This window comes from Rhinatrema bivittatum, chromosome 5, assembly GCF_901001135.1.
Source record: "Rhinatrema bivittatum chromosome 5, aRhiBiv1.1, whole genome shotgun sequence".
In the NCBI taxonomy this organism is placed as follows: Eukaryota; Metazoa; Chordata; class Amphibia; order Gymnophiona; family Rhinatrematidae; genus Rhinatrema; species Rhinatrema bivittatum.
This window is the reverse complement of record NC_042619.1, coordinates 338,232,846-338,247,949: the sequence shown is the minus strand read 5'-3', so window position 1 is coordinate 338,247,949 and position 15,104 is coordinate 338,232,846. Positions and strand designations below refer to the sequence as shown.

General features: G+C 52.0%; 1 protein-coding gene across 1 annotated transcript in view; it reads left to right on the top strand.

Annotated features, from left to right (window-relative positions):
- The window catches only part of SNRNP200 (small nuclear ribonucleoprotein U5 subunit 200), a 915,618-nt gene that overhangs the window by 670,744 nt on the left and 229,770 nt on the right, over positions 1 to 15,104 (top strand). Inside the window, exons 33-34 of the mRNA XM_029604465.1 lie at positions 4,151 to 4,329; positions 5,184 to 5,335. Coding sequence (XP_029460325.1) covers positions 4,151 to 4,329; positions 5,184 to 5,335 — 331 coding nt within the window. The remainder of the gene's footprint in view (positions 1 to 4,150; positions 4,330 to 5,183; positions 5,336 to 15,104) is intronic.

The window sequence follows — 15,104 nt, the reverse complement described above, 5'->3', positions numbered from 1 at the left end:
TTGTGTTGTCCTCTCCTTTAATATTTTTTTGAGTCTATCAGGTGCCTTGCGAGACTGGCAGTGTATTCCATGGTATGCCTCTGAGTTCCCATTCAGGCAGGAGTTCCATGAAGTTTCATCCGACTGCTAGGCATTACCGGAGTATGGGGAAGGGAGCTCATCCTCCCCGCACTTCTGGGAACTAGTCTCCATGTGCCAAGTTAATCTACACCTCTGATGCCCTGAATGATGTAGCCTCTCTTCCTGCTTGCCAGCTTGCCCTGACAGTTCAGTCTTCTTGGGAGAGGGTGAGCATGATGTTGGGCAATCGCTTGCTTGTGCACATCCGTGCCATAGCACTAATGGTCAGACACTGGAGCGTCATGAATTCTGTCGAGCACCATAGACACCTTTGACACTATTGAAATACCATGGCTACTTGGTGTCATTGAGTGCCATGGATGCTGTTGAGCACCATTGAGCGCCATGGATGCTGTCAGGTGCCAAGGTGCCCTCGGGGCCATCATACACTATTAACGCCGTCAAGCATCATGGGTGCCATCAAGTGCCATGAGCAGTGTGGTGCGCCGGGGCGCCATGAGGCGCCAACATGGCCCGGGGCAATTTTGATATCATTGCACGCCATTGACACTGTCGAGATGAGCGCTGTTGATTCCATCAGGCACCAGGGTGCTATCGGATGGCGACAGGATAGGTGCAGTGGCGAAACAATTACTCGTCCCCACTGGTGTGTTTCCTTTTGGAAGACATCCCATGCTTTTGCACCACAGTTGCCGGTGCACTGGGATGTCTTTGCAGATAATGCACTCCTATTCACTTCACATTTAGGGTGGATGCTGGAGCATTAGTATTGAAGCCCCTCTCCCCCCTGCCCCATTGGGAAGGGGTAGACCTTCACAGCCCTCCTCCCATTTTGGCTTAGCTCGGGATCCCCTTCCTGGGGAAACCTCCAGGGCACAGTCCCTTGCAAGTTCATTGCTCGGGCAGGAGCTTAGATTCCTATGAATCTACATTTTCTTGCAGGTCCCCTTAGGGGAGCTGGGGGGTGAAAGGTAGCGGGGATCGACTGGACCGCTTTCACTGATGTCCCTATGCTTGATTGCCATGGTGACGTTACTGTCCAACTAGGCGGCCACCAGCGGCTGATTGTCATCAAAGGAACCTCATGGGTTGGCGACTATGCCCCACTCCCATACATAGATTTCAAGGATCAGGACGACTCGTTCATATTGTGCTCTCTCCTTCAAAGAAGGGTGATATGGCTATTTTGTTTTCCAGGAAGGGGTTTTTTTCACTCCCCATTCTCCGAGTAGGCTTTGTTTCTCACTGCTGGTTCCTTGCTGGATCCAAGAGCCTGTCGGGCAGGAGCACTCACTCCATTGTGGCACTACTGCACAGTAGAGCTGCCTCGTAGTGGGTGGGGAGCTATTGCATACTCGGACTCAGCACAGTGTTGGGCTTTCCCTCTTTTGGGAATCCGCTCCCCAGCAAGGAATATGTTTTTCTTCCATGTGTAGGAGTACCTTTTGATACCTGCTAGGTGCAATGTGCATGTTTTCACTTTGTGACTGCTCTTGCCACTCTCTCATGTTTGGGTGGTGGTGTGCCTTTGGGAGGAGGATTCTAGCCCTCTGCATCCTGAATGGCTTATGTACCTTCACACAATTCACCTTATCCATTGCTGCATGTGTTACGGGATGGAGGATCTCACAAAAGAAGTTCCCCACTCTTGTTGCAGTCACTTGAAGGTTGTCATTTCCTCTTTCAGGTGTAACTCTGTCCAGTTTTTTAAGTTACTCCTGGGCCAGTCTCCTTTCACTTTTGCCCTCTCAGGCCCCTAATCCCTTCACATGCCACTATCTCTCCCCTACCCCTCTGGCGCAACCTCGTCCAGTCTTTCTCCACTCCCAAGGTTTGACCTCTCTTTCAGTACTGCCCCTCACACAGGTTCCCTATGTGACACTGTCTCTCTCACTTTCTCTCTCTCTCTCTCTATCTCTCTCTTTGACTTTCTCCCTCACACACACACACACACACACATTTTCTCTCGTACACAAACACACACAGGCTCCCTCTATCTCTTGTCACACATACAACCCCCCATACAGGCTCCCTCTCTCTCGCACACACAATTCCCTTCATACAGGTTCCCTTTTTCTCTCACGCACACACACATGCATACACCCTCTACAGGCTCCCTCTCCTGGGTGCACACACCCTCACAAAGGCTCCCTTTCTCATGCATTCACCATCACACAGGCTACATATGTCTCTCTCTCACTCACACTCCCCTACACATAGGTTCCCTCTCTCTCACACACACATACATTTCCTCACATAGGCTCCCTCCCTTTATCTTGCACCCACACCCCCTCACTTCCCCCCCCCCCCCGGCTCACAGTCTTACACACACTCACTCTCATCAGGGCCTACTTCATCTTCACCGTGAGCGTGATGGCCTCCGCGGGCTGCATGCCTGGGCTTGCTTCGACTTCGCCTCGAGTGGGATGGCCTCCACTCGTGGTATGTCTGGGCTTACTTCATGTTTGGTACGAGTGGGATGGCCTCCGTTCGTGGCTCACCAGGGCCTGTTCCATCTTCACCATGAGTGGGACAGCAACTGCGCAGGAGGGGAATTCAACACAAATTCTGCGCTCTGCAGTAGCACAGAATTTCCCCAGGACTAAAGAGTACAGTACTTCCCTTGAAGGAATTAATCTCTTCAATATTGTCCTTCCACCAGAAAAGATTGAGAGAAGGTATAATATGCAAATCTCACAGAGGGCAGAAACTGGCTCTGGTTAGCTGCAAGGAACACAGTAATGGAAGCTCTTTCACTGTCTGCTGAGGCATCAGTGCATGTCCTGTGTAGTAAGAAGTCTCATCTTGTAACCTGAGCTAAATTTGGAAAGGATCTGGCTTCCCTTCCTCTTGAGCCATGTAGGGTAGCTTCTCTTTGAGTCTTGTTGTTAGTCTGGTCTCTTTTCTCATCTATGACACTGAGAAAATTGGGTGATGTAAGCCAGGGTAGGGATGACCATTCTCAAGTCCAATCTAGTTCACTTTTGAGAAGTTTATAGGTGACCATTTTCTGCTTATGTCTTTTGTCTGTTGATGTGTCCTGTTAAAGCACAGTGGTTTCTAAGGCATTGATTTCAGGAGGCATCAAAGAGATACTTTAGCCCACTCCAGCAAAAGATTGCAGGTCCTAGAGGACCAGCGAGCCCCCTTGATAAGGGCATAAGAGTCATCCTAAGCAGAGTCAGAATCTCTTTCCAGAGGATAATAGCAGGGCAGCACCCTTGTCTCTACTGTACCCCCTGCTCTAAGTACCTTATTCTGTTTGCCAAGCCAGGAGAGGCTATGCCTTGGCTTTGCTCCCATCCGATCTTGATGGAACTTGAGTATGTCCCACTTGTCTGGACCGGTCTGGCATGGACTATAAGGAAGGTGAAATTTAAATGTACCTCTTAATTTCCTTTCCCTTAATTCTGCCAGACCAGTCCAGAAACAGCCCAGGGAAGCTGTGACTGCTCTTGCCACTCAATCAGCACAATCAAGTGCTGTCAGTCTGACAAGTTCAGAAAACTAGCTGTGAGTACATTATTGTCCATTCTGAAAATAGTTGGCCTAATCATGACCTTGTTGTAGGGATTATCTAATTCCTGGATTAATGACCATGGAAATTGCTTGGTTGTATCAGTTTTGGGAACCAAAACATAATTGCCTTTGGTTGTCTTAGCTTTGACATAGGATACTGAAGAGCTGAAGGCAGCAGCAGACTTCTAAAAGGACAGTGAGTCATCTTTGAGTCATTTTTTCTCTGTTTCCATCTTCTGGCAGGGAGATATGCCCACTTGTCTGGATTAGTCTGGAAAGGAATTTAACAGGTAAGTTTAAAATTCATCTGTGTGATGCAGAATTACCTGGGATGCATTCACTTTCCCCTGAGTCATCACATAGAGAACTGTAATGCAGTAAGAAGGTCGAACTTGATAAATGTCTGTCCTCTCAACCTAACCAGTTTTGTAACTATTTAGGGACAGGAGGGGGATGTGTCTTCTGCTGTGTCCTGCATGCCATTTCTTTTCAGGACGGCAGGAATCTGTTTTTTCATTGCTTATTGTTGATCCTCTTTCTCTGGTTGCAGGGTTTCAACATTAGTCACACCCAGACCCGCCTGCTTTCTATGGCTAAGCCTGTGTACCATGCCATAATGAAACACTCTCCTAAGAAACCGACCATCGTCTTTGTTCCGTCTCGTAAACAGACACGCCTGACTGCTATAGACATTCTGACTACTTCTGCCTCTGATGTCCAGCGACACCGGTAAAGCCGAAGGAATCTCTCTTTTTAATAGTCTGCATGTCAACTCTGATTTCCAGCAATAATAATAATAATGCTGGAGAAGTGAGGGTTTGCTCTCATCCTGATAATTTGCTGCTTTGATTGTCTAGGGATCTCTCACTGTAATAATCTATTCCTCCTATGATAGCCCTTGTGGAGTAGAGGAAGTCAAGAAGAAAAGGAAATCTTCCTGTCTGCCTACCTTTGCCTCTGTTGTACACTACTTCAGCATCTGGCATTGAATGTCTGTATTAATGCTCTGGAAAGCTTCTTGAGCCAATGGGCAGAGGGTTGTTTTCTCTGCTGACCACCTGTGTTTCTGAAGTGCCTCAGTAATGTGAGGTGTAAATCAGAGCAGAGAAGAAGCTTCTGTCTGGAAAGTCGGCACTTCTGAATGTCACAGACCACCCCTATCAGCAGTTGATGCGCTAAGAGCTTTAGTATTCTCCCTGTAATTTGGGATAAGTCCCTGTGTAAGGCTGTTAAGGGGATGGCATAATGTAATGGCTATAAGATATACTGGGGTTCTCTCTGTGTGACAGTATTATGGGGTAATAAGAATTTGGGTCATGCTACACTTTAATGGGGTTATCTGGCCCTGTCTGGTGATAATGAGGCAACAGTTCTGATAATGCTATGGTACAATTAGGCTATATATCTGTCCCCTTTTGTAATCTGCCAAAGGCAAGTTATTCAGATTGGCGCAATATAAATAATCTAATGGGGATATGAGAGTTTGCTCCTACTATGATAATGGTCCACTCTCAGTGGGGTAGTTAGAGGCAAGAGGGACTGTGCTGTGATACTGCTGGGTTTACAATCTTATTCTTACACAGGTTCCTGCACTGCACTGAAAAAGACTTGGCTCCATACCTGGATAAGCTGAATGACAACACACTGAAGGAGACTCTGCTGAATGGAGTGGGATATCTCCATGAGGGGCTTACATCACTGGAGAGACGTGTTGTGGAGCAGCTTTTCAATTCTGGTAACTGGGGTGGCAGGAAAAAGGGATGAGCTCGTGTATCTTAGTGGTATATATTTGGAACAATTTTTGAGTTGTGTTTGGCAGAAAAAGAGAAGAATCATAAGAACATGCCATGCTGGGTCAGACCAAGGGTCCATCAAGCCCAGCATCCTTTTTCCAACAGTGGCCAATCCAGGCCATAAGAACCTGGCAAGTACCCAAAAACTAAGTCTATTCCATGTTACCATTGCTAATAGCAGTGGCTATTCTCTAAGTGAACTTAATAGCAGGTAATGGACTTCTCCTCTAAGAATTATCCAATCCTTTTTTAAACACAGCTATACTAACTGCACTAATCACATCCTCTGGCAACAAATTCCAGAGTTTAATTGTGCATTGAGTGAAAAAGAACTTTCTCTGATTAGTTTTACATGTGCCATGCTAACTTCATGAAATGCCCCTTAGTCTTTCTATTATCTGAAAGAGTAAATAACCGATTCACATCTACCCATTCTAGACCTCTCATGATTTTAAACACCTCTATCTTCCTGAACATACCCAGATCAGTCCAGAAAAGTGGGTTGTGTATCCTTACCAGCAGGTGGAGTCAGAGAACAATTAGAAATTTGGGCACTGCTACATATCAAGAGTGCCACCTGCAATTACTCATTCCCTGTACGTACCTGGATCAGTCCAGACAGTGGGTTATGTCCCCAGTCCAGCAGATGGAGTCAGCACAAGCTTTGAGGGGGCGTATCCATATATACTACTACCCCCCTCTGCAGGAGTTCAGTATCTTCTGACTCCAGCAGATGCGAGTAGGGGAATCAGGCTTCCCCTCCTTTTCCTTTTTCTTCACTTTCTTGCTTGATTATGGCATGTTGTTGTCTTTTTCTGTGGATCAAGTTTGTATCAAGTTTGTATTACTTTTTTTTTTTTTTTTTTTTTTTTTTAAACTTAAGGCAGAGTTCTTTCAACTTCTGGGGAGTGGCTTATCTTCCTTGTCTCTTCTCTGCGGCCTTGCTGTTTATTTCTCGTTGCAGCCAGGGGTAAGTTTGGTTTTCCTTTGTAGTTTTTTTTTTTCCTTCACAGCTCAGCCCCCGGTGCCCGCGAAAGCCGGTGGACCCGGCCTCTTCGCTCTTTACTCCCTCACCCGCGGCCATTTTACAGCTCCTCATGGGCTGCTGAGCCATTTAGGGAAAGATGTCTGGGGCGGGTCGTGTGGCCGGGAAGGCCCCCCCGCGGCACCCTCCTCTATTTTCGGACAGCGGGCAGTGCGGGCCGACCGGGCCCCCCCGCAGCGGCGCTTTTGTGCGTGTGGCCCCCCCCCCCCCCCCCCCCCCCCGTGGCTTTTTCTTTTCTCCTACAGCGATCCCGATGCCGCGGCCGTCCCGCTGTGCGGCCTGCGGAGACCCGGGGTCCCAGATTTCCCGGGAGGGCATCTGTGCACAATGCCTTCCCGGGGGGGGAAGGTACCTCACAGTCCCTGACTGATTTCTCTTTTTTGCCCGGGCGGCGCGGGCCGGCCACTCCGCCATTTTTGGCGGGAACGGCGGCCATTTTACATTCTGAGCGCCCTGAGGCGCAGGCCACGAGGGGGAACGGATCCCTGGAGGCCACGAGGGAGAACGGATCCCTGGAGGACTCTACCAGCGGGGGTGTTCCCCCGATTTTGGTGCAGGAACCAAGCACCCAGAGCCAGGGAGCAGGAACCACGCCGCCCCCGAAGCGCACCCGAGCAGGCCGGGGTTCTCTCCGGAGTTTATCCTGCTCATGCATACCGCTTATCTGCAGGGGCTGGAAGCACCTGTGGGACCCCCCCCCTCCTAAGATCCCTCGGATGTCACCCTCGACGCCGGCCCCCCCCCCCCCGACCCTCCGGGAGTGGGGGCCTCCCGCCTTCCTACCCGGGTCCGATCCACGCCCGCGGCAGTGGGGGCGGTGCCAGACCCAGCGGGACATGGACTTGACCTCCCGGACGGGGGACAAGGGGACGGCACGCAGGAGGGGGATGATCCGCGTACCCTACGCCTCTTCCAGAGGGAAGAGCTGGACGACCTCATCCCGCAGATCATCCAAGAATTAGATTTGGACCCGCCACCAGACCCGCCTGCCCCAGTAGCTCCCGCTGTCGTCACTTCTTCAAGGAAGGGAGATCCTCTCCTGGCGGCACTCCGGCCGAGGGCTCGGGCTTTTCCCATTCATGACTTGTTTTTACAACTTCTCACCAGGGAATGGGACACCCCGGAGGCCTCCCTGAAGAGCAGCCGGGCTATGGAAAAGCTGTACCCGCTCCCCGAAGATTTTCTGGACCTCATCAAGGTCCCAAAGGTGGACTCCGCAGTGTCGGTGGTCACGAAGAGGACGACTATCCCAGTGACGGGAGGTGCGGCGTTGCGGACACACAGGAAGTTTTCCTTAAGCGGGTTTTCGAGGTCTCCGCTCTGGGTATGCGGGCGGTGATGTGCAGTTCGCTTGCCCAGCGGGCTAGTCTCCTTTGGGTGCAACAACTCCTCACGTCTCAGAACCTGCCGTCCGATGAGGCTGCCCAGGCAGATCAGCTAGAAGCCGCAGTGGCGTATGGGGCGGACGCCTCGTACGACCTTTTTCGGGTCCTCGCAAGATCCATGGTTTCGGTAGTGGCAGCACGACGACTACTGTGGCTACGCAATTGGGCGGCTGATACGTCCTCTAAGTCGAGTCTGGGCTCTCTTCCCTTCAGGGGCAAGTTCCTCTTCGGGGAGGATTTGGACCAGATCATCAAGTCCCTGGGGGAGAACGCTGTTCATCGGCTGCCGGAGGATAGGTTTCGACCATCCAGAGCATTTTCTTCTTCTCGGACCAGAGCCAGAGCGCAACGGCTCTACAGGGGATACAGACTGGCGGGCTTCCGGTCATCCGCCCCCAGGTCTCAGCCCTGGTCGCGCTCCTTTCGCGGGCGTCGGCCCGCACGCACTACTCCCGGAACCGGGAACCCCTATACCAAGTCTTCACAATGATGCCAGTCTCGCCCACTCCCCTGTCCCCAGGATTGGGGACCGACTAACGTATTTCTACGCGGAGTGGGCACAGATCACCTCGGACCAGTGGGTTCTGGATACCATAAAACACGGCTACGCATTGGAATTTGTCCGCCCCCCGCAGGGAAGGTTCATCTTTTCCCCCTGTGGCTCGGACCTCAAGAGAGGAGCGGTGCAGCTGACTCTGGACAGACTCCGGGAGATAGGCGCTGTTGCGCCCGTGCCCTTCGGAGAGGTGGGCTCGGGCCACTATTCCATCTATTTCGTCGTACCAAAGAAGGACGGTTCCTTCCGGCCTATCCTAGACCTCAAGGAAGTCAACAAATCCCTTCGAGTCGTTCGGTTCCGCATGGAAACGCTCCGGTCAGTGATTGCGGCGGTGCAGCGGGGGGAGTTCCTCGCCTCCCTGGACTTAACGGAGGCCTACCTGCACATTCCCATCCGCCCGGACCACCACCGTTTCCTTCGTTTCAAAATTCTGGACCAGCATTTTCAGTTCACGGCTCTCCCGTTCGGATTGGCGACGGCGTCGCGCACCTTCACCAAGATCATGGTAGTCATGGCGGCAGCTCTCCGGAAGGAGGGCATCCTGGTTGATCCTTATCTGGACGATTGGCTCCTCCGGGCGAAGTCATTCGATCATGGACGCTCAGCGGTGACTCGAGTAGTACGGTTTCTACATTCCCTGGGATGGGTAGTGAACTTCTCCAAGAGCTCCCTCATGCCCTCGCAACGCTTGGGTTTTTTTGGGGGCGACCTTCGACACCCTACTGGGCAAAGTTTTTCTGCGCCAGGACAAAGCTCAATCCTTGCGGGATCACACACGACGGTTCTCTGCGTTACCAGAGCCCACCTCCTGGGACTACCTGCAACTCCTGGGAGTGATGGGGTCCACCGCGCACCTCAGGACCTTACAGTGGGCGCTCCTCTCCCGTTGGAAACCAGTATCGCAGGACTACCAGATGATTCTCCCGCTCCCGCAGAATGCCTGGGACAGTCTGGGCTGGTGGTTGGATCCGCCGAACCTGGCCCGTGGCGTGTCCCTCGATCTGCCAAATTGGGTGGTGGTGACCACCGATGCCAGTCTAGCAGGCTGGGGTGCAGTCTGCGATCGAAGCGCCACGCAGGGGACGTGGTCCACGGTGGAGGCGAAGTGGTCAATCAACCGTCTGGATACCAGAGCGGTCCGGCTAGCTCTGTGACATTTCCTCCCGCTTCTTCGGAACCGGGAAGTCAGAATCCTATCGGACAACGCTACCACCGTGGCCTACATCAACCGACAAGGAGGCACGCGCAGCCCGCAGGTCGCGCTCGAGGCGGCGCTGCTGATGCAATGGGCGGAGCGTCATCTCGTCCGGCTAGCGGCCTCGCACATCACCGGTGTGGACAACGTCCAGGCGGACTTCCTCAGTCGTCAACTGCTGGACCCCGGAGAGTGGTCTCTCTCCGACAAAGCGATGCAACTTCTCGTCCATCGGTGGGGGGCCCCCCACTTGGATCTGATGGCGTCCGCTCTCAACGCCAAGGCTCCACGCTTCTTCAGTCGCCGGAGAGAGCGCGGCGCGGAGGGAGTGGATGCCCTGGTCCTCCCGTGGCCGCCACATCTTCTGCTCTACGCTTTTCCACCATGGCCCCTGGTGGGCAGGATGCTCCGCAGAATAGAAAGCCATCAGGGGACCGTGGTTTTCGTCGCCCCAGAATGGCCCAGGCGACCCTGGTTTGCGGACCTGCTACAGCTGGTGATCGACGGGCCAATCAGGCTGGGGCACCTCCCCCAGCTCCTACATCAGGGCCCGGTATTTTTCGAGCAGGCAGAACTCTTCTGTCTTGCGGCCTGGCTTTTGAGAGGTGCCGCCTCCGGCGTCGGGGCTACCCGGAGGCGGTAGTATCCACGCTATTGCGGGCACGAAAGACATCGACGTCGGCGGCCTATGTTCGAGTCTGGAAGGTGTTCAAGCTGTGGTGTACCAGCCAGGCCACGAGACCCGCTAAGACTTCTGTACCTCAGATCCTTCAGTTTCTACAGGCGGGGGTGGAAAAAGGGCTCGCCTATAATTCACTACGGGTTCAGGTGGCCGCCCTTGGTTCGCTGTTGAGCGATGGGGTCTCTCTTCTACAGTATCCTGACATTGCTCGTTTTCTCAAGGGTGTCAAGCATATGCGTCCTCCGTTACGGGACCCTTGTCCCTCCTGGAGTCTTAACCTTGTGCTTCGCTCCCTGTCGGGACCACCGTTCGAGCCGCTGCGCAGCGCAACGATAAAGGATCTCACTCTCAAGACTGTATTTCTTGTGGCCATCTGTTCCGCTCGACGCATCTCGGAGCTGCAGGCTCTGTCGTGTAGATAGCCCTATCTCCGTTTCTCCGACTCTGGAGTTTCGCTTCGCACCGTTCCCTCCTTCCTTCCGAAGGTGGCTTCTGCATTCCATGTGAACCAGACGGTGGAGTTGCCGTCCTTCTCTTCCTCAGAGCCGAAGTCTCTCCGTCTCTTGAATGTCAAGCGCACTCTGCGCCTCTATCTGGAGGCTACAAATGAGTTCCGGACCTCTGACCATCTCTTCGTACTCTGGGCCGGTCCTAAGAAGGGGTCTCAGGCCTCGAAGACTACCATTGCCAGATGGCTGAAGGCCGGCTTTGCTGCTTCCTACATTGGGGCGGGTCGGACTCCCCCACCCGGAATCGTAGCGCATTCTACACGTTCTCAGGCGGCTTCCTGGGCGGAGGTTCGCTCGGTATCCTCGCAGGAAATTTGTAGGGCAGCCACCTGGAAATCGTTACACATGTTCTCGAGGCACTATCGTCTGCACCTCGCCTCTTCGGTCTCTGGACACTTTGGCGAGCAGGTTCTCCGAGCAGGCCTCGCAGGACCCCACCCGATTTAGGGAAGCTTGGGTACATCCCACTGTCTGGACTGATCCAGGTACGTACAGGGAAAAGAAAATTATTACTTACCTGCTAATTTTCGTTCCTGTAGTACCATGGATCAGTCCAGACGCCCACCGCGTTTGGGTTCTTGATCCTGCTCAGCTCTGTGCTACTTCTTGCTCGCAGTGTTCTGTCTTCACAGTCGTTTCTTTTCGCTGTTTTTCACAGCTCCCTACAAGTTGGTAGGATGTTTGCAGTTACTTGTTGCGGTTACAATTGTTTTCATTATCTGTTTCCACAAACTTGATCCTTCGGGGGTTTCTACTCTGGCTTTGATATACTCGATACTGAACTCCTGCAGAGGGGGGTAGTAGTATATATGGATACGCCCCCTCAAAGCTTGTGCTGACTCCATCTGCTGGACTGGGGACATAACCCACTGTCTGGACTGATCCATGGTACTACAGGAACGAAAATTAGCAGGTAAGTAATAATTTTCTTGTATTTCTCTGACTCCAGTGGGTGGTACAGATGCACACCTGCAGTCTTTAGTTATCTTTTTTATTTAGTTTGAATTTAATTTTTTGGTTTACAGTCGCTTCCTGAGGTGTTAGGCGCCTTCGTGGGCCATCCCTCAGTAGAAGCCGGGCGTCTGGGGAATTGGATATTCCTGTCAGGGTTTCGCCCGCCACAGTTCGGTGTCTGAAGACCAGGGGCTCCTGGCTACTCACCACCGTCTCTGCTACAGCTGCTCCCTTGTCTCCTGCAACAGCTTTTCTCTGTGTCTTGGTAAAGTTTAATTAAAAAAAAAAAAATGTTTTCACTGTGGCTGACTGACAGTCTTCAGTGCTGAGGTAAGGATAGGTGCAGGAGGGACCGGGTCTTTTAAGGCCAACCAGGAAAGCTGTCAGCAGTGTTCCCCTCAGCTCCTGGGCCTCTAGGTCATTTGCTGAGGGCAAGGGTGAGTTTTTCTCCGTGTGCCTTGTTTACTCACCGCTTCCCTACTGGGGGGCCTTGCATTTTCACTATAGACAGGCTGCTTTTCCGCGGCACGGTAGTCTTTTAGCCCGCAGCATGAAAAGTTTGGTTTTTTTCTGATCCTGCCTCACTGAAATTTTCTCCGTCGCGGCTCTGAGCGTTTCTTTTTTTATTCGTGCCCTTTTACATTTCACTTCATACTATCGGCGCGCTGCTGCGGATGGGACCGAAAACAGAATTGCAGGCCTGTCGTGCGTGTGGGCCATGCGGCCAGGCATTAGATGCAGCCTCCTTATGCACAGCGTGTTCCCTGGGGTTAGAGGGCTCTTCAGGACTTCTTGCCTCACTCGGGGAGGGAACGTCTCGCCTTCGGCTTCATGGGAAGAGGATTCTCTGCCTTTTCTAGCCCCGGTGAGGGAAGACCTCACCGGGGGAACTGATGATATCACACCAGCCGACTCTCCAGTTGGAGAGGGTGACCTGGAGGGGTTTTCCCCAGAATTTGTCCTCCTTATGCACCAGGCTTTCCTGGCAAGGAAACGCTCGACGGTAAAGCGGCTCGGTCTCCTGGAGGCAGGTTCGGACCCACCTGAGAAAAGAGGTTGTGGTACGGACCCTCGTCAGCGCCTCCCTGATCAGGCTCACCCCACAGGGGATTCTCCCCAGGGTACGCGAGATCCGATCCCGGGGTCTGGGGCGACGCCGGCTTCTGGGGTAGTAGGGGGCTGCAGGCCGCGGATCCGGCTGATGTGGATACTAATGATCCTGATGAGCCCGATGACTCTCCTGCGGAGGGGCATGACCCCAGCGTGGTGCATTCAAGCGGGATGAGTTAAGACCCCTTATTCTCCAGGTCCTTGAAGTTCTGGGACTTAAGGTTTCTCAAGAAGAGTCTGACAATGAGGGCGTCAATCCAGTCCTCTACGGCATTAGGGGTCCCACAACATCTTTCATCCCAGGACAAGCAGGATGCTAGTCCTCACATATGGGTGACGTCAGTAACGGAGCCTTAGTGCGGGAAAAACTTCTGTCAAAGTTTCTAGAAACTTTTGACTGGCAGCCTGAGGCTACTGAGAATGCCCGGCATGCCATGATATTCTCTGCCTCAGGGGTCTCACTTCAGTCTTCATTTTTACGCGCTGCCATCGACATCGCGGACATAGGAGCCCTGTGAGTTCTCTCACAACTTTGACTAAAAAAGTCACTGATATTCTCAAATTTTTTTCCCCATTTGGGGTCTAACTTTGATTGTCACCGGACAGTGACAGAAAAAGTCTTTTTTTGACTTTACATTTTCATATGTTTCTCTCAACTTTCCATCGATGGCCGTCGATGCAAACATGGCCTCGGGCTTCAAAAAATGCCCAGCCTGTAACCGCACAATGTCCATAACAGATCCCCATTTGGAATGTGTTCGGTGCCTCGGAGAACAACATGAAATCTCTTCTTGTCAAAAATGCCAAGAGATGACTCCGAAAGGCAGAAAACTCAGGCAAGAAAAAATGGCACAACTTTTTCAAATTCAATCGGTGCCTTCTCCCTCGACTTCCACAAAATCATCACCAGTGGGAGTCACAAAGAAAATTCTTATCAAAAAACGACGCCCGGAGGGTTCCGGCGATGCCTCTTCACCAGCACCCTCCACATCATTGACAAGGTCAGTAACTGAGTCGAGACCCAAGCATAAGCATCGACGGTACCGTTCCACGGTGTCCCCGTCGCTTCCTCCGCCAGAGGAACCGCTAGCTAAACGACAAAAATCGACCTTGGTTCCATCAACTTCTGTCTCCTCGGTTCCATCAATAGCGTCATAGACATCGATACCGGATTTGACTACACTTATTAGACAAATTGTCACTGAGGCCTTAAAGGAACAAGTTCCGGCACAATCGCCAATGCCGACACCTATGTCGATGCCGGCCGCAACGCCGATGATGGAGGTTTCATCGATACCGGCTTCACAGCCGATGCCGACAGTTACGCCGATGCCTGTGGTATCGCTGATGCCGGTGGTATCGCCGATGCCATCGATGACAGAGCCTTCTCAGGCATTAATCTCATCAGAACCATCGGTGCCTACGCCTCTCTCGATGCTCCCGATTCCATCGGGACCAATATCATCGATACCATTCATCGTTGCATCGACAATTCCTATCTCGATGTTTTCTTTTCTTACATCGACCATGCCATCTACTACACAGTCGATGTCTCTTTTCACAATGGCACCATCCATACCTCCTCTCCAAAAACCATCCACATTGATGCACATGTCATCGGGAAAGTTTAAGCATTCAATGCCAAAACCTTCAACTGCAGTCCCTGAAACTGATAGTTCAGAAGCAGCACTGCATTGCCTCCTCACTAAGAGATACCAGGGGCTGTTGGCTTCCTTGCCTACCAATCCATTGCAGGAGGAGAATGAACAGGAAATTTCACCTGACCCACTGCAGGGACCTTCTGGTGTACCCCCACCTCAAAAGACTACACCTGCTCCATACCAAACTCCAACTTATGATACTTGGTCTGACACTGCATCTGAGCCCTCATCAGAGGACTTTATGTCCGATCCTTCACCACCTCAGTCCAGAAAGCAGTGACCTCCAGAAGACCTCTCTTTTTCATCATTTAAACAGGAAATGGCAGAGTCTATACCATTCCAATTACAAGCTGAAAAGGATGAGACACAACAGACCCTGGAAATACTACAGTTTGTAGATCCCCCTAAGCACAATCTGGCTATTCCCATCCATGGAGTGCTTCTGCAGCTCCAACAGCGTATCTGGGAGCATCCCTGCACAACTCCTGCAGTAAACAAAAGGGTAGATTCTACGTATCTCGTACAACCTGCACCAGGATATCAGAAGACTCAACTACCTCACCATTCAGTTGTAGTTGAATCTGCACAAAAGAGGTCTCGGAGGACAAGGA